At 46.9% G+C, this 22,358-nt stretch overlaps 1 protein-coding gene across 9 annotated transcripts in view; it reads left to right on the top strand.

The window, feature by feature from the left end:
- The window catches only part of PTPRN2 (protein tyrosine phosphatase receptor type N2), an 811,978-nt gene that overhangs the window by 34,666 nt on the left and 754,954 nt on the right, over nucleotides 1–22,358 (top strand). The window contains exon 1 of one of the 9 annotated variants that reach the window (XM_042927241.1): nucleotides 8,813–9,016. The exons of 7 other annotated variants lie outside the window; for them this stretch is intronic. In XM_042927241.1, coding sequence (XP_042783175.1) covers nucleotides 8,947–9,016 — 70 coding nt within the window. In that variant the 5' untranslated portion in view covers nucleotides 8,813–8,946. Of the gene's footprint in view, nucleotides 1–8,812; nucleotides 9,017–15,740; nucleotides 15,759–22,358 lie in introns of those variants that run through there. One more of the 9 variants, XM_042927245.1, reaches the window with a different exon arrangement.

Below are 22,358 nucleotides of genomic sequence, written 5' to 3'. Positions count from 1 at the left end.
AGAGTAAATAAAATAATGAAGAGCACATTGCAGACTGGAACGACTCAGTGGGGCAAAAGATCTCCATCAGCAAGCTAGTCATCTGGAGTTCAGTTGCGGGCTGCTGAAGGTCAAATATTTTGGCAAAGGTCTGGAGTGCAGATGTTTCAGTTACAATGGAGATGCCTTGTTAACAGTGGTGACACAGCAGTGTTTTGATGTTCAAGTGAGCTCTGCTCTTCCTGGCAGCCAAAGCAAAAAGAAAAACTCACCAGATTACATAGTTTATATGGGCTGATCCAAGGAACCATTGCAAAGAAACTGATCATGCACTTCTGTTTGGGCAAAGTCCCCACCCCTGGACATTTGAGTTTATGAGGAAGAATTCACTGCGTCGGCCTCAGGTCAGAACTGAACCCTATATGGTGGAAGTGTGTCCAGAGGCACAAAGAAGGACACATGGTCCCTCACAGTGAGGGTGTGGAGGGCAAGGTCCAGCCTAATGGTCCTGTGCCTTTGCCCAGTGGGCCCCAGTTCACCTGGCTTAGGTGTTTATGGGCATCTGCCCCAGTTGTGGTCTGTAGCCCTCGCAAGAAAATACTGCTAAATTACATCTTGTAAAATTTGAGAGTCTTAAAGGAAAAAGAGACATAATAAGATGCCAGGGTGACAGTGGTTCTGGAGCAGTAGAGAATTTGCTGCTCACTCCTTGACTGTGGGCTTCCTATTTCCCCACTTGAGGGTCTTACGTTGCTGCACCTCTTCATTCATTGGCATGAAGGGCCGGTAAGCAGTCTAATGGATCATATTTTGAGATGGCCCCCCCCACACCAATCTGTTATGGAAAAGTGACCATATCAATCCTGGGAAGGTGTAGAAAACAGAAAGAAATGATGCCATGAAGTTTTACTTGAAAGTAGAATTAATGTAAGGGACGAGAAATCTTACTGGTGAGTTTATGTGTAGTCTGACAAGTTATTCTGGGGATAGATGAAGTATTTGATGAAACACTGACACGGAATTAGTGAGTGGCTGTGCCTACCCTTTTGACCATCATTGGTTTCAGCTGGGCATTGATTCAGTGGTGGTGGCATGAGCCTGGAAAGGCTGATGATGGAATGCTGTGTGCCACCTGCTCGTCATGCCTCCTGGTGTCCCTGTGATGTAAGCCAGATGGGAAGCAGAATGGTAGTTCCCCCAAAAGCCAGCTGACTCAATGTTTTTTACATGTTTTTACTTGTCTAACTGCTCTGTGATGTTACTCAGCTGGATAGAGGGTTGAGTACTAAGAACTGGGGAGTTAAACTATTCCTGTTTAACTCTTTAAAAGGATGGTGGTGAGATGAATTTAAAAAACTTTTAAGTAAAGGCTGGGAAAGGGGACCCATCAAATTCTCAAACAAAGCTGACTAGATAATGAGAAAGGTCCTGGCTGCAATGGGGACCGACAGTGGCCAAGTGTCTGGTGGAGACGGGCATTCTGTCCAGTGGCAAACCAAGTTTCGCAGGAGGTGTGGAAGGGTGCTGCACATTTTGAATGAGCAGCTGAGGGCAGCATGCCATCTCATCATCTGAGATTTGTTGTTATTCTTGGAAAGTTTGTGGTGGAAAATGGGGAGTCCAGGGTGACATCTGTGCAGCCCACTCTTTAAATGCCAGGTTCAGAGCAAGACACCATTCTACCCCTGGTCTTTATTCCTACCTGAAGAAGACAAGGAACCTTGGCCCCTGACACCTCTCTGAGGTCTTGGAACTTGGGAGTACCTTCTGGGGAAGGAGTGTACCGAGTTCAGTGAACATGGGTTCTGGTGTCCAGTGATAAGCATCGTGTGGGGGAGGAGGGCTGTGTTCCTCCCACAGGGACATTCAGAGACTATTGAGGAGGGGTCATGATAAGTTAGCCCTGCCCGGAACAGTCCACACACTTGACTGTGCTTTTTGCAAATGAGAGGTAAGCTATTATATAGGAAGTAAAATAGGCTCTTCAAGTTACGAATTGGGCGAAGAACACCAAAGACTTACTCCAGGAGGTATCCCAATGCTTTCCTCTGATAAATTCTGAGATCACTTACAGATTCAACACATGAAGGGCTGCCCGCTCCCTCTAATACAAGCTGAGTACCCTGAATGGAGCTTGATGTGGCCTATGAGCAGGGCTCTGAGTATTTGTGTTAAATATTTCATAGCATTCGTTACATTTGCAGTTAGGCCTCACACACAAATACAGTGGGGTTTTGGCTAATGCAGCACTTCGTGTACGCTCATGTTCGTATCTGCATGTCCTACAGTGCCAATATTATGATTTTAAATAGTCTGCCATCTTGAATGCAGGTAATGCAGTTCCTCTCAATCCTGCTTTTTCATTATATATCAGGGTGTTTTCAGTTACTATAAAAAGGGAAATGAAAAACAAAAATATTGAGACATATATGGCATGTGGATCTTTTTGAGGGTTTTGTGAAATGAAACCAATGATGAGAGGGGTACGTTTTGGGTGGTGATGGGGCATGGGCGACTGCCTTCCCCTCACTCTTTCCATTTCTTCACCCACTTTCCCAAGAGGCTTCCGTGGATGTAAGGGTGGGAGAGGGCTGTGCCTGGCAAGCAAGGCCAACATGGAAGCTTTGGCCAGGGACCTCGGCTACACCTTCATCTCTTTGGATCTCACTTGTCTTGTTTGAAAAGTGAATGGGTTGAACAGACGAGGGTTTTTAAAGCAGAAGAATCTTTTCTTCAAATGAACTCTGACAAAGGAGTCTACTCAGTAGACCTTGTGACTCAACAGTATTTGAAAATGTGATTTTGGGGCATTTTTTCATACCTTTCCTCCAGTCCACAGTGCTCATTGTCTGGGGGGGGGGGGTGGTGTGGGGCCGTCGAAGGGGGCACACCCTTTACCCACTGTGGGTCTCCTCCCAGGCAGTGCCCTTCATACTTCAGGGCTTGATGAATTTGGATTTTCAACAGTGTCTGGCTCTTCTTTTCATAGAGACTTCTGGAATTCCACAACAAAACCTTGATAAATGGAAAAGGAGCCCTTCTTCACGAACAGAACCTAAAGGCACAGATTTGCTGTCAGCGTGTATTAGTATTGTATAAAACCCAATTTTGAAGTTTTTTATCATTAATGTTCGACACACTGAGAAAAACATTAATATTAGAAGAAGAAAGATAGGTGTGCTGGGTTGAGCTTGGATCTGGAGCACAGCAGGTCTCATGCTCTCTTCCTCGTCAGCTAGACTAGATGTCTGTGGGCAGATCCCTTCTTTGTGCTTCCGTTTATTCTCACCCACAGTGATACGTACAAGAGCAAACAGACCGTGTGTCCAGCCAGTATGTGCATAGCTTTCTGATGTCCCCAGATAAGAATGACAAATCAGTAAGACATACAAAATAAGGATGCTGGGTTTTTGGAACTGATGAAAAATCTAGAAAATATGTTGTTTCATTTTTTTGAAGAATGTAAACTAAAGCCAGATAGACACACTTTTTTCTTTTTCTTTTTCTTTTTTGTTTTGTCTCCTGTTCTTCCTTCAGGATCTTGAGAAATATATATAAATGTTAGTAATTAGCACATAATTTGGTAGTTTCTAAATGAATTCTTAAATGTTGTTTTAAAATTATTTTTTATTTATTTTTGACAGAGAGAGAGAGAGAGAGAGAGAGACAGACAGACAGCGAGGGGGGGTGGCGCAGAGAAGAGGGAGAGAGGAGGACACAGAATCTGAAGCAGGCTCCAGGCTCTGAGCTGTCAGCACAGAGCCCGACGTGGGGCTTGAACTCACGAGCCATGAGATCATGACCTGAGCCAAAGTTGGACGCTCAACCAACTGAGCCACCCAGGTGTACCTGTAAATGAATTCTTGGAGTAAAGCAGTGTTTGTGGTCTAAGGTAGCTTAGACTAGTTTGCTTCATAAATTGATGTAACAGGCTATGATTAAAAATTTTTTTTAAATGCATTTATTTATTGAGAGAGAGAGAGAGAGAGACAGAGTGAGTGGGGAAGGGGCAGAGAGAGAGAGAGAGGGAAACACAGAATCCGAAGCAGGCTCCAGGCTCTAAGCTGTCAACACAAAGCCTGACTCAGGGCTCGAACTCACAAGCCGTGAGATCATGACCTGAGCTGAAGTCGGACGCTCATCCGACTGAGGCACCCAGGCACCCCGTAATAAGCCATAATTTAACAGCAGTTCTGATTTATCTCATTCTGTACACGTGTCATCCATGCACATGGGTAAAACTTTGCTGTCTTTGAGTTCTTCTATCTTTTTCTGGTTTCCCTGAAATCGGATGCCCCTCCCCATAACACTTTCTCCTTCTGTGAGCATTGCAACCTCTTTTGGTTCTCAGTTGTGGTGAACTTTAGCAAGTATTTTGATTTTCTTCAACTCACTTAGCTAAACCTTAAAAGCATCAACTAATGTTCATGACTTGGTAGAATTATAGCCAGATTTTGCAAAGAGCTTGTGAAATGGCAGCCAGATGGCCATGGAATCTGAATATTTACTCCTGGGAACTGAAGCCGGTTTTCTGTCATGATGATGTTTCATGTGTGTGCTCACCTCACTTGGGAGCCTGACACCTTGTTCCTGGAAGTGACCCTCAGGCCCAGTACAGAGGGTGCCAGAAGAGAGGGCGCATTGACCCTTGGGCTGCAGTGCCTGGTGGGAGACTGGCCAGTATCCAGCAGAATAACTGAATTTGCTGGCATTTGGACTTTAACTTCAGACAAGTTATGTTTACAGTGCTTCTGGGCAGGTCCACCCCAGCGGGCTGTCTGTCATTGCAGCCCAGGGTTCTCAGAATGATGATGCCAAATACCGGTGCCGATGGCGTTACCAACACCACATGTTAACGCTGTCTGCGCTTCAGACGTACAAGGCGAGGAAATGGCCCAGAGAAGCCAAGTGAAGTCACTCTGACATTTATGACAAAACATTTATCCTTTGTTTTCAAAAGGAGAGGCAGAAAAACTGTTGTATGAAGTACCTGGAGTGCCAGGCACTCTGAGAGAGTTATTTCCTGAGGTATTTTGTGACCACAGGATCAGGGTCAGACCTGGATTTGAATCCCAGCACCAGTTACTGGCTGTGTGCAGCCTCAGATCACTTAGCCTCTCACAGCCGTGGCTGCCTCATCTGTAAAATGAGACTTCTATCTTGCAGGATGCTGTGAGGATTAAATACGGTCATTTATGGAAAGCACTTTGTGACGGGGACTCAATAAATACTCGATAGATGTGATGTATTATCACCAGATGTCAGCTGACCAACACTGAGCGTGTAACACTGGAGATGGATGTAGGCCTAGAATGTTTGTTCAGTTATTCCAAAGTAAAGGAAAAACTCATGAGGTTTTAAGGGTGGAAAAGGCATCAGTGGTGGGAGGTGTTTGAGCACCCTCGGTGTCCCCAGGGAGGCACGAATGACCATGTCACTGCCCTGCAGTCCCACGGTTCGTGGGCTGCCTCTGTCCCGGGTGAGGGATGGTGAAGTTCCAGATGTCCCCAAGTTCCGTGCTTGCCAAATATCCTGAGGGTGCATGCCGGGGCCTGGGGAGGAGAAAAGCTCTCCTCAGAAATCTGACCTTACCACGGCACAAACCCCTCCATTCCTCAGATCATGGAGGGTCTATGCGGCCTGGCTCCTCGTTGCCCACCGAGGCCCAATGTGTAAACCTGCATTGTACACTAGCAAGTAGGGAGCCGACCTTTGTCACAGCCCCAGGGAAGCTTGGCTTGCAGCCGGCTCCTTCGGGCTAAGCACCGGCCAATAAGGCTTCTGATTAAAGGAGATGTCAGTGACTTAGGGGTGGGAGGCTCTTCCCGGGGAGATGGCAGGTGACACTGAAGCGGACGCTGCAGCATCAAGGACCAGCAAGGCAGCAGAGAGAGAAGGCTGGCAGCGGGCCAGTTCCGACAGGGCGCAGCTGCAGCCCCGGCCCCTGGGCATTGTCAGACGGGGAGGGAGGCAGAGTGCCCATGGTGCAGCAGTCACACTTGGGCCTTGGTCCCAACCACACCAAACTGAAGTCCAGATTTTTGCCACACTGATGGCTCAGCAGTGAGATGTCCCCGGTGCCCAGAGCAGATGAAGCAGACGGACATGGGTGGGCTCTGCATAGAGATGGCTCTGCCTTGAACCTGGAACTGAAGGAAACGTTCTCATGGTGAACCATCACAGTCTGTGCTCCCCTTCCTCCATCGCAGGAGGGCGCACCCCGAGATGCCTTCTTCACTGCGCCTTGGACGTGGTTCCTCGGTTAGAGATGAGCTCTGCAGGACTCAGTGTGGGGCCTGCTGTTGAGGCTGTGGGGAGCCAGGGTCAGGTGCTCGGCTCGGTGTGCTGTTTCAACATGCTCACGCTCTTTTCTCCGTGGAGATGAAGTGCTTACTTTTGCAGGAGCTTAAACCCTGAGCTAAGTAAGTGCACACCGCCAACACTGCTAGTACCTGCGGCCACAGGCACTTAAAATGTAAGATAAATAGTAAATCCACACCTTAGTGCATCTGAATATAAATTTCAGAAGTTTCTCTGGCTCATTTGAATTCATAGTCATATTTTTAGATGAAATTTGGAGAAATAGTTTGTGGGAAAACGTGCCAGTTGTTCGTTACCAGTGTATCTCTTTGCAGTTTCTAACTGTGGAAAATTGTAGCTAACACCCAGAGCATTATTTTCCCTAAAATATTTTTGAATGTGTGATTTAGTTCCCTCCAAGATTATCTCCCAGGTGTGTTTGGAAGGACCGACCCGCAGGGTTGAGGCTGCTTCCCCTCCAGCAGGTCACCAGGCTCAGGTTTGGGAGTAAGACCTGAGGGTCCAGGCTGCCTGGCCTGTTGTCTCCAGCCATGTGAGTTGGGTGAGTTGCCTCATATCTCTTTACTCATCTGTAAAATGGGAATAAAATGCCAAGTTCATGTAATTTTGTTTCAGTTATAAGATGAGGATGTAAAGCATTGAGCACCCTGTCTGGCATGCAGCCCATATCCACAAATGTCAGCTGGCCCTGTCCCTGCCTTTTCACTCTGTGTCCTTGCCTTTGGACCATGCACTGGACACAGGCATGTTGAGAAGGGGTGCAGAACAGCAGTAGGCTAGGCACAGTCTGTTGCTAAGGGAGGGCACCTGCTTTTGTCATCAGTGCTCAGGGAATGGGGAGGTCCATCTCTTGTGAAATTCCAGGGAGCATTGCAAAGCATCAGACCCCATATACAGAATCGATCTCATCTATTAATTGAAACAGATACGGTGAATTATGCTGGATGCCTGGAGGACACCAGAATCGTGAAATATAGGACATTGTGCTTCTTCTCTGGAAACTTACAATTACACCCTCATTAGTGATGGGAACACATGAAACAATTAGGCGCAGATTTGAGATTGTCCATTAGTGGATTTCCACGGGATGACTTCAGCGCAGCAATGGCACCAGTTGCTAGGAGGGAATCTACGGAAAATAAATGTTTATAATTGTGCTCATCAATTATTTGGTAAACAAAAGAAGAGTCTTGAAAACAATTTCAAAATGAGATGCAGTTCACAGTCCTGGCTGTGTGCTTTGTGAAGCATGAAAAGAAAGCGACTTACACAAGACTCCCTAAAAACTTGGTCCCGACTCTCATTCTGCCTGTGGTCCAGTGGCCAGCCACTGTCCAAATCGGTTTCCTCATCGCCCCAGGAAGACTGGAATTCCCATGGTCTTTTACTCATTTCAGCCCTTGGGAAGCCAGAGTTTTGCTTCCAAAGCCGAAAGAAATAGATCTGGAGCAAAACCAGTATTTTCTCTTGTTAGCTCTAACATGACGACTTTTCAGCATTTTGAAAAAGCAGTTCTGCTAGAAATTGAAACAACAAATAAAATGTATGAGGTCAAGGTGAGACTGGCAAATACTATAAGGAACACTTATAAATAAAAGTGAAGAGCAGTCATTTATCAGAGGGCTAAATAAGAAATAAGCTGATAGTTCTGGCAAGGGAAAATGGTAATATAGAGTAATATAGCCCAATATTTAGATTTCTATGCAAGAAATAGTGTTTGGCCGAAGAGTCCAGAGCCGGCTGCTTGATTTGTTGGTAGGATGTGGCCTGGTGTTCTCCCTGTGTTGGGGGCGCGCTCTGCCCTTCCTTGCCCTGCCCATGGCCACAGCTGTTCTGTGCACCCTGTGGCCACTCCCTTGCCGTCTGGCCCCTCATCTGCTGGTCTGCTGGCAGTGGGAGACCAGGAGGCACTGAGAAGGAAGAAGGAAGTCTGAGGTTTCTTCCTCTGGGCTCCCTCCCAGCTGTGACCTCCCCACTGGCCCTGTCCGTGGGCTGCAGTTCAGTGCCCCCCTGTGGTGTCTTGGTGCATGTTCGCGAGCTCCTTCCTCTGGGGCCTTAGATATGAACAGCCGATTTGCTGCCAACCTGGAGGTCCCCCGTAGTCTTCATGGTTCCTCCATGTCCCCTTGTAAGTAGTCCCTCTATTAAACGCCTTCCAAATGATCTTAATTTCACTGAGCCATCTGTCTTAGTCCGTTTGGGCTCCATAGCAAAATACCACAGACTGGGCAGCTTAAACAGCAGATGTTAATTTTTCACAACTCTGGGCACTTTATATAAGTCCAAGATCAAGGTGGCCTCAGATTTGGTGACTGGTGAGTCTCCTCCTGGCTTGCAGACAGCTGCCGTCTTGCTCCTTGTGCTCACTCAGTGGAGAGGGAGAGAGAGGGCCTGGTCTCTTTCTCTTACAAGGGCAGTGATGCCATCATAGGGCTCCACCCCTCATGCCCAGTCCCCTCCCAAAGGCTCCACCTCCTGAGACCATCACAGGAAGGGTGGTTATGGTTTCAACAAAGCGGTTTTGGGAAGACACAGTCATGCCCTTCGCAGCACCTGTCTGTCTCCACCTGTGATCCTGACTGCCAGGATGTTTGCCCATCTCTTTTTGGGTTCTGACTGGGTTGACAGTGGAGCTGGAAGTCCATTATGAGTCAACTGCCCAGTTGGTCTCCTATGCACCTGGTTGCAGAATACAGACATGGCCAAGTGGGCTCACGTATGTAGTTTTTTTTTCTTATTATTTGCTTGTTTTCTTGAAAACGACACCGACATTATGAACCCAGTCAAACCCTCAAATCCAAAATCTTCTCTTCATGCCGCAAGCTTCTATTTACCCACCCCTGAACCCTGAGCTGCAGTGAAGATTTTCACTTAAAAGGCATTTCAGGCATTTTGATTTAAGTTTTTGTGCTGTCAGGATTATTATTATTTTAAAAAATGTTTTTAATGTTTTTATTTATTTTTGAGACAGAGAGAGACAGAGCATGAGCAGGGGAGGGGCAGAGAGAGGGGGAGACACAGAATCTGAAGCAGGCTCAAGGCTCTGAGCTGTCAGCACAGAGCCTGATGCAGGGCTCGAACTCACGGAGTGTGAGATCATGACCTGCGCTGAAGTCGGACGCTTAACTGACTGAGCCACCCAGGCGCCCCAGGATTATTATTTTAATTGACATGATCATTATTTTAATTGACAGTATCAATGAAATTTTGGGCCTCACATCAACAACAACCACAATAAAACTTGATTGGGGGCTGGGCTGGGTATGTGGTTGTTTTAGAATGTTCTAACCCTTTGGGTGTGAGCTAAAACCTAATTTTCCTTGTTCATCTTACCTATTACAGAACTGGCCTTTTAGATTATTCATGTTTGAAGTATTTTTTCCGATATAAAAATAACACCGGCTCATGGTAGAAATTTATACATTCTGTAAAGAATGAAGAAGCGAAAACCAATACCACCAAGTGTGGCCACTGTATTAAGGTTTGCTGTATTTGTTTCGAGTCTTTTTAAATTTTTTAATTTTATTATTATTTTTAAATGTCTCTTTATTTATTTTTGAGAGAGAGGGGGAGCATGAGCAGGGAAGAGGCAGAGAGAGAGGGAGACAGAGAATCCGAAACCGGGGATGTGGGGCTCCAACTCAATGAACCGTGAGATCATGACCTGAGCTGAAACCAAGAGTCGGATGCTTAACTGACTGAGCCACCCAGGTGCCTCCAGTCTTTTAAAAACATGGTTAAAAAAAAAAAATAACATGGTCGAGGACATACTCTACATACAATTTGTATCCTTTTTTCACTTTATATTATGTAAGCAGTTTACTAAGCAATTGAAAAACTTTTCATAACCTCATTTTTAATAGTTGCTTAATGATTGTCTTCATATGTTTTAAATAAATAATCATGTGAATGCGTGAGAAGGAGCCATCTATATGAGGGTCTGATTCCTCAGGAAGTCTTCCTCACCCCTCTGGCTTTATCTCTCTTTGCTGTGCCTTTGACAGGCAGTTGGGCCAGAGAGGGCAAGACTTAAGGGTAGTTGAGTACTGGGAGAAAGGTAAGAAACATGTAAAAAGTCAGGTGCTGTCTCCAGGCCCTGGTTCTCCCAATAATCCCGTGAGGTCCTGTCGTCAAATCCCTGTTTTACAGAAAGTGAAACTGAGGCTCCGGATCAAGGAAATAACCTGCCCAGGTGCCCAACTTGAAGGGGATAGAGTGGGGATTTAAGTTAGGCTTGTTGGCTGCCCATAGTTTCCCACTGTACTATTTTGCCAAGAGTATCAGAGACTGAAGCTACTTTTTTCTTTGACAGTATTGTGGAAGGAACGTGATAAACTTTTGCTATAGGTAACTTGGAGCTTAAATACTTCCTTAGGTTCTATGAGTAAGAGCCACAGGGAAGAAACCCATGGAAACCTAACCTTTCCAGGTTATGAAATCGTTAGGGTGATCACACGGGAATTCCGGGGGCCTGGTTAGTCTCTCAGGTCTCTGAGGTGGTTGTGTGGGGTGCTCAGCGTTGAGAGGGAGTTGTGTTTCATGTTGACAAGTCCCACTTGCTACTGGTGCTCATTCCTTAAGCCTCAAAACCTTCTGTGGCTCGTCCACTGTCTGACGTCTGTCATGCTCTTTCTCCCTAACTGCAGAGTAGCAGAGACAGGTGTATTGTCCCTCTTGGTCTTTGTTGATAAGGCGTTTGGAATAAAGCATATTCGCAATGTCTTGCCTTCAGAGTACTGATGGCACAATTGAGATCAAACATTATGTTGGGAAAGTGACCAGTGAGGATAAGCAGTGACTCAGCTTTGGCCTGGATGGTGAGAGCCAACTTGGCAGAGAAGTGTGTCCTGGGAAGGGCTTGTAGTGGCTGGCCTGAGCGGCACCGCTCCTGCAGATGAGATGGGAAGAACTCTCAGTAGTGTGAGGGAGGCAAGATGGGCAAAGCCACCTTTCAGAAGTCCAGTGGTGAGTTCTGGAACATTCATCACAGCACAGAACTGTTCCTGACTGGCGCCCAGGCACTGGACACCTGGGGGATGGGTAGGGACACCTCCTTCAGGCATCTCTGGGCGAGGTGTCCCTCCAGCAAGTGCTGTCAACTGGCTAGGAGTGGGAGTGGTCACTTCTACAATTGGGGCTGCATAAAGCTGACAGGTAGGCAGTGGGAGTTTATCATTCATACTGTTGCTTGGGTTTTTTATATGTGCACTCAGCGTTCATATCTTGAGAGGAAGTTCCTGAGGCTTTCTGTAGAGAGCCCATCAGGGTGCCTCACAGAGCTTGGTAAATGCTCTGTGGTGGCGAAGACGATAAGCACCATAGCTGGGAACGTCCTGCTCGATTGGCCAGTTGATTGGTCTGTTCCTCGTTGCACGAGTCCCTGTGAACCCTTGGGCTCCAGGAGCTCCTGTGGTCTCTACACAACAGCTCAGTGTTCAGACAGAACCGGTAGTAATGCAGGGGGCCCAGGACAGGGCACTTCGGGGAGCTCCTCTTCTCCTGAGGAGCTTTCCCAAACATGGGGGTCAAGTTTGTGGATGGACATGTCCCTTTTCCCCTCTAACTTTGTAGTTTTTATTTAAAAAAATTTTTTTTTAACGTTTATTTTTGAGACAGAGACAGAGCATGAACGGGGGAGGGGCAGAGGGAGAGGGAGACACAGAATCGGAGGCAGGCTCCAGGCTCTGAGCCATCAGCCCAGAGCCCGACGCGGGGCTCGAACTCACGGACCGCGAGATCGTGACCTGAGCCGAAGTCGGACGCTCAACCGACTGAGCCACCCAGGCACCCCATAGTTTTTAATGCAGTGTAAACGGATTCTAAGAACAAGCATGTTTATATGATCTGTGAAATGGAATGACTGGACTGCTTGGGTGTTTTGCCTTCTCTGTTCACGTAAGTGAACAACCTGTAAGTGCACCCTGAACACTTTGGCTTCTCAAACCCGGGTAGATATTTAGGCAGCAGGTTCGTTAGGATGAGTTCAAGCTTAGTAGTCCTTTATTATGGTTGGGGTGGCAGTGTGCTAGAATTGAGGCTGGGGTTTTATGATTGCTTTCATGGGATACAAATTTCTTCAGTTATTTTCCCAAAGATGGTATTTTAATGGCTCATCAGTTTTATGTTTTCCTGAATTCTCTGAAGGTTGTGCACCTCTTGGCCAGGACAGTTTATTTTTATCCGCTGCTTTCCGGGAGGTTGTTTATGAAATGTACGTTTCCATTCACCCACAGCGGACTGTTTGCTTTGTCAGAGTGTTACCCGACGTCTTCCTTCGTTCTTCTGTGAGTGTGAGGTGCCGGGCCTGGGCTCACGCGGTTGAATGTGGCTCACAGACTCGAATTGAGGGGGTGAGGCTATTTTCTGCCCCCATTACTGGTCCACAGGGTGTGGGTTGCTGCCAGTGGGCGTAGTGAGACTGTTCAGAGTCCTGTGTGACTTGATTGGACTGACATCAGGAGGAGCGCTCCGCAGCCTGTTCCTGGGATGGCTGCACAACAGAGCTCAAGTAATGGAGCATGGCTCAAAAGCTGTTATCCAAAGTACCCCTGCGGGAAAGGAGCACATAATTTGCACATGCTTCTGGAGAGCCACTGGAACTGCTGTGACTTGGGACATTAAATACAGTGTGAAGACCTGAGCTTCATTGGCCAGAGTACCCCTTAGGGTTTCTTGTTTGAGACACAGTCTAATTTTTGGTGTTTGTTTTTGTTTGTTGTTGGCCTTTTGGCAAGAGCTAGAGTTAGTGTGTTTCCCGTTGATGTGCTTACCATGCAGTGTGAGTGCCACTGCAGTCAGAAGTGCTTTCTCAGGGGGCGCCTGGGTGGCTCAGTTGGTTGAGCATCCGACTTCCACTCAGGTCACGATCTCATGGTTCATGAGCTCAAGCCCCATGTTGGGCTTGCTGCTATCAGTGCTGGGCCCGCTTTGGATCCTCTAGCCCCCTCTCTCTGCCCCCGCCCTCTCTTTCTCTCAAAAATAGATAAAACATTAGAAGAAAAAGAAGTGCTTACTCAGTTTACCACCATTCTTTGAGCAAAAAAAAGAGACAAATGAGTTCCATTTGTGACTATAAAGTTTCTTATTGGTTTTTCCTTTATTTTTTAAATTAAAAAAATTGGAATATAGAACAGTTCCAAATTCTTTGACTTCTGGATTATTTTGGCATTGGTCAAGGAAATAGTTATGCTTAAATTACAAAGACTTGATTGTAAATACAATAAAACCTTGGTTTATGAACATAAATCATTCTGGAAACACGCTTATAATCTAAAGCACTTGTATATCAACGGGAATTTCCCTGTAAGACATAATGGAAGCTCAGATGATTCGTTCCATAACTCAAAATATTCATATAAAAGTGATTGCAATGCTGTAATATAATACAAAATAATAAAGAAAATACAAAATATAAAGAAAAATAAACAAATTAACTTGCATTTACCTTTGAAAACCTTCATGGCTGGTGTGAGGGAGACAAGAGAGAGGAGGGCTATTGTGTAGGACAACTTTCAGTATCACTAATGGAATTACTGCTATCTTTTGGCTCAATGGAATCTTTTTCTGCACGGGGACCATTGTATATGCTCACACGGATGTTGACTACAGTAAAGTATTCATAGATTCTTGTCAGAGACTGTATTTAATGTAACTGGCAATAAGGCAGCAGAGGAAAGGGTCTATATCTGCAGGCGGCCTGACCTAGAATGAAGCAGAGGACTGTCCATAGGTGCTTGGAAGTGACAAAAAATACACTAATACTAGTTTTTGGCACCTTCCAACATTCTGAAAAATCACTGATTTCTGCCAAACACCATGGCCTGAGCATCTGAGCATGGGAGACAATCACCCACAATCCTGCAGCGAGAGAGACAGCGAGAGAGACAGAGAGAGAGAGACAGAGAGAAGAACCATTGGCTCAGTTGTGATCATGTGACATTCGGTGTCATGTACTACTCATATTGCAAGAAATTGCTTGTTTATGAAGTTAAAATTTATTAGAAATATTTGCTTGTCTTGCGGAACATTTGCAGAACAAGTTACTCATGAGCCAAGGTTTTACTGTTCTTATACATATATGTAAAGTTGTTGTTCCTTTGTGCTTTTCCTGTCCCTCCAGCTCATGCTGTCACATGTACATACACAGACGTGCACGTTTTGAGGTGACTTGACCACTTGGTCACCCCACTGCCACTACCATCATATCTGAGCTGTTATGAATGAATGCTGCCATCATGAACTATAAAGGGAACTACATGACTCTGGATTTTTTTCCTTTTCTCCTGAAAAGGGAGGGGAAATAGAGGTTTTACTGGTAAAGTATATCTCAGGAATATGTGTATTCCTTTTCCTGTGCTACCAGCTTTTTGTGGTGGATGATTCCAACCACTATGCTCTCTTTTTTCATTCTGTGTGATGATCTCTTTCCTTGTTGACAGGCTGATCCTGCTTCCTTCTGGGGCTGGCCCAGGTGTACCAGAAAGCAGCCACCCACTGACTCCTGTTATGGGAAGTCAGGGGTATCTGTCTGTCATGAGCTTCAGGGAAGGCCCCATTCAGTTGTTCCTAGAGGTTGTGATCTCTTTAGGAACTCAAGGACATTCGTTTCCACAAAGTGGAAAGCCTGGTGTGAGTAGGTGGTTTGAGAAGGGCCTAGGTCCATGGACAGTCATGTCATGAGAGGAAGTTGCTGGGGTGTCTGGGTGGCTCAGTTGGTTGAGCATCTAACTCTTGGTTTCAGCTCAGGTCATGATCCCAGGGTTGTGGGAACAAGCCCTGCATCAAGCTCTGTGCTGGCAGTGTGGAGCCTTCTTAAAATTTTCTCTCTCTCTATCTCTCTCTGCCCCTCTCCTCCGCTTTTTTTTTCTCTCTCTCTGTCCCTAAAATTAAAAAAAAAAAAAAAAAAGAAATAAAAGAGGGAAGTTTCTGGCCAGGCCACAAGTATCCTTGGCTTTCAAGCCACAGAGATGTGGGGCCTTAAGGTTAGCACCCTGGGCATGGGGATGGCATCTTAGGGCAATTATCTTCATGCCATCTCCAGGAGGCCTTCTGTGAGCCATGGTCTCTGGCTGTTACAGACAGTGGGGCTAGCTGGAAGCTGGAGCTCAGGGTCTGGCAGGGAGTGACCGCAGAGGTGCTTGCCTGAGGTTAGGGAGGAGAGGAAGGCCCATCTGCCACCTGAGTGGGGTGCTCTGGATTAAGCAATACTCATCCTGAGTGAAAGGATCTTTAAAATCCCCATAATCATTTAATTATACTAAATAGTAATTAAACGTTGCATCTATTAACATTCACATCCCCAAGAAGTTACAGCTAAGGCTTCTCTCAGGGGGGAAGGAGAACAGAAAGTGCTGCTTCCCGGCCACAGACAGCCCTGTGTGGGCACAGTGGAGGAGGAGGAGGCGACACCTGTTCCCATTTCCACAGAGATCTGCAGACAACTGTGGAGCAGGAGGAAGGTGAGTTTGGCCTCGAGGGAGTTCAGTCTATGTGTCTGGGGTTCTTTCTCTCTTTCCTTTCTTAAACCCAGAAAGGGTCAACAGGGCCAAACAGATTGGAATTCTGGCCTGGTGCTGGGCGCCTTGAACACACATCCTGCAGGACCGAGTCTCTTATCCCTGGTGCTGCCTTCTGCTGCTGCCACTGTGTGCTGCCTGACAGTTTTGTTCCACATAGGTGGCCATGTATTCTCCTTGGCAGATGCCCAGCTTCCAAAATAGCTAAACCTTAACCTCTGGACCACTTCCCAGAAGCAGCTTTCATTCTGCAGAAGCACATGCTTTGCCCTGAAGGTTTGCTGGGCAGGGAACTTGGAGCCTGGAGCTGGAAAGGCTGTGGTCTGCTCGCTTCCTTGGCTGGGACTGGGCCTGCGATTTCTTAGTGTGCTGGTCAGTCTGACATTTTACTTTAAAGTCCTTGGTGATGATGAGCCAGAGTCCAGCCATGGCTGTCCTTCAGGGGACTGCAAAGGACAGGCATCAGGTCTCCCTTTTGAAAGGCAGTTGGATCCTTGCAGTAGTTCTACAGATGTCTGTTTCAGACTTTCTCAAGTGAGAAAGCTGACCTGATTGGGGAGCACCTCTTGAGCATGCCCAGTAGCACCTCGCCTTCTCCCAGCATTTCCCCTCTCTGCTCACCCCCTGCCTCTGTCTTCCCAGGTGGGGGGCCAGCCCTCAGTCCCCTGTGGTCCATTTCTCTCCTTCCTTGTGGTAGAACTTGACAGAAATCTCTCCACCATTGATCTCATTTATCTCCCACTAGATGGGTTCCCCAAGGCTGCTGCAATAAAGCACCACAGACAGAATAGTCTAAACAAGAGCAATGTCTTTCCATGGTCTGGAAACTGTGGGTCTGGGACCAAGGTAGTGGCCAGCCTGCCTTCTTCTGAGGCTCTGTGGCTGATCTTTCCAGGCTCTCACCTGCCTTCTGGTGGTTGCACCCATCCTTGGTGATCCTTGGCTTATGGAAGCATCACACCAGTCTATGCCTTCCTTTGCACATGTGTGCCTTTTCTGTGTGTGTGTGCAGATTTCCCTTGTGTAGGAACGCAGTCTTGTTGGAGTGAGGCCCACCCTAATGATCTCATTCATCTCAGCAAATTACATCTGTAGTGACCCAGTTTCCAAATATGGTCATGTTCTGAGGTTCTGGGGATCAGGGCTTCAATCTGTGAATTTAGTCTGTAACACCCCAACTTTCTTCTTACTCCTCAGTGATGTGGTTTGATTTTTCACCTCTCTGATGGAGATTTACATTTAAAGGCTGTGGCACCTTCTCTCTGGCCACTTGGTCAGTCTCCCCTGCCTCATATGCCTGGCCTTGTGCTACCATCCACGTGCTCCCACCTCCTGCTTCTGTGTGGCAGGGACACCACACTCGGCTACTTGTGGGGTTGTTCTGGCCTAGTTCTCCTAGTTCCTTCTTTCCTGTGATGTCTCTTCCTGGTTCCCTTAGATGCACGCCTTGCCTCCCTCATTCTTGTCTTGCTCTTCTGAGGGCTCATCTTTCAGCTTTCCGGATGCTGGCAGCCACCTTGATGCTGGAAAGTTCCAAATCTGAGTGTTGTCTTGTCCTCTCATCTAAATCCTTGGCTTCCTGATCATCTTAAACACAACACATTCAAGGGGTGTCTGTCATTAATCCTTACCCAGTGGCACCTCTGTTCTCTCCGTCTCCATGTCCATTGCTTATGGAATCCGATCATGTAGAAGTGAAGGATTAGGCTGGCTAGAAGGAAGATCTTGTGTGATGAGCAATGTTACAGAGGAGGAAAGTGCACATGCTCATGAGAAACCAGGAAAGACACTAAATTCTGTGAACAAAGCTAACCCATTGGGTGCTCTGTTGGGCCCGAGCACCTGGCTAATTCGCCCAGGGCCTGCTCCTTTACAGACACCACTCTCTCTGCTCAGTTCCTGTCCACAATTGCATTACCTCTAGGTTGGCCCATGTCGTCAATGCACTGTTGGTTCATTTAGATCCGCAGTGGTACACGCACACCCTCCCAGAGAGTAAGTGATTCTGATGTGGACTGTCTTTTCTAAGCCATTACCCACCCATCAAGGTATTCTTGACAGTTGTTTGCAAATTGATTTTGGGATTATTATCACTTTTGTGTTTTGCTGGGTAGGTACGCATAGGTCTCACTGCTAAATTCAGAAGTGGGGAGGAAAAACGATTTAGTAGAAAGCGGTCAACTGGCTGGAAGCAGGGGGCCTGGTTGTGTGTCTCGTTCAACCCCTGACTGTGGGGTCGTGGGCAGTCACCAAACCATGGAATTGGTCCAGATACTCTCTCAGGACCCTTTGGACAATGGCAGTTGTACTTTATGTATCATTTGTATAGTGGTTATGGCATAAGGCTTGTTTTTGTCAACACCAGAATGTATTTAGTTAATTCACAAGAATCCATGCTTTCCAGGGTCGGCCTTGCCTGCCTTCTGCACCAGTATCTTAGCACGGTGCTTGGAACAGAGTAGATGCTCTGTAGATACTGGCTTTATGAACAAATGAGTCAAATTTTTATATTCCCTCTTTGAAGGAAATAGAGGGCAGATGTTTTTAATCCATTTCTCCTTGACAGCTGTGTGGTTAAGTCTAGCAGGGTCACTTGTGGCCTCAGTGTCATTTCAGAGAGATAAGCCTCTGGTTACCACCTCACAGAGGAGCAGCCCTAATGAGGGTGGCCAAGAACTCCATCTGCATGACTCACGCGTGTCTGAAATCTGCACCTGAACTTGAAGTCTAGATCATGCTTAGTGGCCAGTGGGTTCCTAACTATCAATAGCAGGAAAGAAATCACATATGGAGGGTGGGGTCTTTGGAAGGTACTGAGCGGGCAGGGAGTTCACGCTCTGGCTCCAGAGAATCTTTCACTTGATGATAATACTTTGCATAAAGACTAACATGCTGGACTTTCAATAATAGCCAAATTATGGAAAGAGCCTAAATGTCCATCAACTGATGAATAGATAAAGAAATTGTGGTTTATATATACAATGGAATACTACTTGGCAATGAGAAAGAATGAAATAAGGCCTTTTGTAGCAATGGGGATGGAACTGGAGAGTGTTATGCTAAGTGAAATAAGTCATACAGAGAAAGATAACCATATGTTTTCGCTCTTATGTGGATCCTGAGAAACTTAACAGAACACCATGGGGAAGGGGAAGGGAAAAAAAAAAGTTTGAGAGGGAGGGAGCCAAACCATAAGAGACTCTTAACAACAGAGAATAAACTAAGCGTTGATCGGGGGTGGGAGGGTGGGGAAAGTGGGTGATGGGCATTGAGGAGGGCATCTTTTGGGATGATCACTGGGTGTTGTATGGAAACCAATTTGACAATAAATTTCATATTAAAAAAAAAAAGACGAACATGCTGGGCTGTAGAGGGCACACATGGGTTTATGACAAATTTTGTCTGGGGTTGAAAGGGTCAGAGACCCATAGAATTTTAGAACTAGATGTGACTTTAGAAATTATGTATCATTTACTGATGAGAAGTCCAGAGTCCAGGATGGTCAGAGAACTCCTTTGCTTCCTGCAGTTGGTAAGGTACCAGCTGGGATCAGGACTCAGATTCCTGGCAGGCTGAGGACATCCCAGCCCCCATCCTCTGGAGGCTTCAGCAACTGTGGTTCTGAGTGGCTCCCACAGAGAGAAACCACATGGTAGGATAATGGCTGTGACACTTAGAATTCCGTTCTGGGAGAGACGAGAGGAGTTTGGTTGAATTCTCTTTCTCTGTTAAGCTGAGTGAAATCTCTGGGTGAAAACAGCAGCAGTATCATCATGGATCCATGCGGCAGCCTCTGGTGTGCACAGGCTTTCCATAGCTCATCTCATCCATTCCTCTGTCGGCCTCCTGAAACATGGCCTCATTCCAGGTGGGGAACCAGGAGAGCCCAGGGGGACTTGGTGGGTTGGTGGCCAAGGAAGGAAATCTTTTCTTACCCTGTGCCACTCTCCCCTTTTTTGTACTTTGGTTTCTGTTGGTTATACATTTTTTAAAATAATGAGCTATAAGCTTAAAAAAATATAAATGCTGCTTTAAATGATGCTATCACCATCACACAAAATAACTAGAGGCTGTGCAGAGTTTAGGGTGATGGAAAGTCAGAGTTGGAACTGCTGCTCCTGACAGGGCCCTGCTCCTGTGGCCCTGCCCCATTGACCCTATTCCTGTGGCCCTGCCCCAGTGGCCCTGCTCCTGTGGCCCTGCCCCAGTGGGCTTTGCCTGAAGGATCCTCTGGCTGCAGGTAAGAACCTGCTTCAAGCATCCAGGAAAGATTGCTGTGAAAACCATGTTTTGAAGAGCATGAACTATTTTATTTTATTTTTAATTTTTTAGTAGGTTTCACACCCAGCCTGGAGCCCAACACAGGACCTGAACTCACGACCTGAGTTGAGATCAAGAGTCAGATGCTTAACTCACTGAGCCACCCAGGTGCCCCGAACGTGAACCATTTTAAATTGTAGCAGAAAGACACTCCACCTGAATTGACATAAATAATTTTTGTGAAGGAGTAAACCATTAGGTTCTTTAAATTTCAGTGATAAAAAGGCATTTCATGATAATTTAACCAACTCTTTCCTCTCCCAGCCCAGCCCACCCTCTATCTCACCCCCATTCCATCAGAGGCTGGGTCTTGTCTACGACCCCAGACCACACTTTCCTTAGAGGGCTGGAGCCCTTTGACCTCTGCACATTGTGCTTTCCTTGGTGGGGCAGGGGAAGGGTCAGCTTCACAGATGGAAATGTATTCCTTTCTCGGCTGTGTTGTTGTTTATAAGAAGAGATGTCAATGTTGAGCTAGGGACAGCCTAGGCATTTAAAAAATCTACGTGGCCTCAGGGAAGTTCATCCCATTGCAGTGTTTCCCCGGGGCACACAGCCTTCCCAGGGCTTGTGTGTCTGGCAGAGGGGTGATGACACCCACAGAGAAAGCTGGTTTTAGTGTAACGAGAAGTAGACTTGGAAGATGTGATGACTACAGGTGATTTGGTTTGTGGGGCACTACACCACTGGCCTTTCCTGGAACAGGCAAGAGGAGGCCTGTAGGCGCCTTCTCCTCGGGCGAGTGACTCTCCCCCTGGACAGCTGGGACCTGGAGAAAGTCCTCACATTTACTGAGAAACATCGGTAGCACTGGGGAAGGAGCCCCTCTTCTCCCTTGGGGACAGTGTGTGGCCACTGGATCCTTGAATGCTTTCAGAACTGAGTTTCAGAATCATCCAGACCAGTGGAGAGACTGGCCTACCTAAGATCCCAGAGCTGCCCTGAACACAAAGACTGTGTGCAGACCAGTGTGGTGGTCAGTGAGAGCCCAGATGTGAGCCAGACTAAGACCTGTCTGGCCAGTCCTGGAGTCACCATCTGTGAGGCCAGCTTTGGACTCTGTTCTAGAGGCATCCAGAATCCATTGAAGGTATTTCAGCTCATAAGTGATAAATTCCCTTTTACATTTTCTTTTTTTTTTTTAATTTTTTTAAATTTTTTTTACATTTATTTATTTTTGAGACAGAGAGAGACAGAGCATGAATGGGGGAGGGTCAGAGAGAGAGGGAGACACAGAATCTGAAACAGGCTCCAGGCTCTGAGTTGTCAGCACAGAGCCTGACGCGGGGTTCGAACTCACGGACTGCGAGATCATGACCTGAGCCGAAGTCGGACACCCAACCGACTGAGCCACCCAGGCGCCCCTGCCTTTTACATTTTCTAATAATGATTCTGGCTGCTGAGTGGGCAGTGAGATGAGTCAGGAGTCAGAGCAGCAACCAGATGGGAAATGGTAGTGGAGAGGCAGAGAGTGGACTATTTCAGAGATACCCAGAGGAAAGAGTGGTCAGACCTGCTGGTTGTAGGGAGTTAAGTAGAGGGTCACATTCTGTATTTCCTTTGTGTGGCTGTGTTCTTCAAAGAGGGCACTGCTGCCCTGCTCTCTTTTCTCCAAGGGTGAAAAGAGGGTAGAGGGTGCTGAGCACAAGCACAAGCACACGCACAAGGTGACAGGCAGATAGAATTAGTGGAAAGTACCTGGAAATTTGAATAAGTGCATGTATCAGCTCAGATGTGAGGTGCGGAGTGGATAAGTTAAATCCCACTTGGGCTTTTTCCACAGGCTGCCTTGTCCAGGTCAAGCTGCTTGTGGTTTTGCTTTGTCTGTGATGTACAGGCCACCTTTAGGGGAAATGGCCAGGGTGGGGCCCTGCTCTTATGTGGGTCACTGAGGACAGTGAGATGGTGGGAGGTAGGGTAGCCATGCCCCTGGAAGAACCAGGGAAGGAGTGGTGGGTGGTGGTCTCAAGAGGGGACACCGTACAGTGGAGTGATAGATGCCTTCTCGAGTTTGGAGACCATCCTAGCTCAGAGGGAATAGCTGTTGTTTCTGAGAACAGAATTGAAAGAGACTTCAAGATAAGGAAGGGCAGGGGCACCTGACTGGTTCAGTCGGTTAAGCATTTGACTTTTGGTTTCAGTTCAGGTCGTGATCACTGTTCATGACTTCGAGCCCCACACTGGGCTCTGTGCTGACAGTGCGGAGCCTGTTTGGGATTCTCT

The sequence above is a fragment of the Panthera leo genome, chromosome A2, assembly GCF_018350215.1.
Source record: "Panthera leo isolate Ple1 chromosome A2, P.leo_Ple1_pat1.1, whole genome shotgun sequence".
NCBI classification, from domain to species: Eukaryota; Metazoa; Chordata; class Mammalia; order Carnivora; family Felidae; genus Panthera; species Panthera leo.
This window is presented reverse-complemented; position numbering and strand designations above follow the sequence as displayed.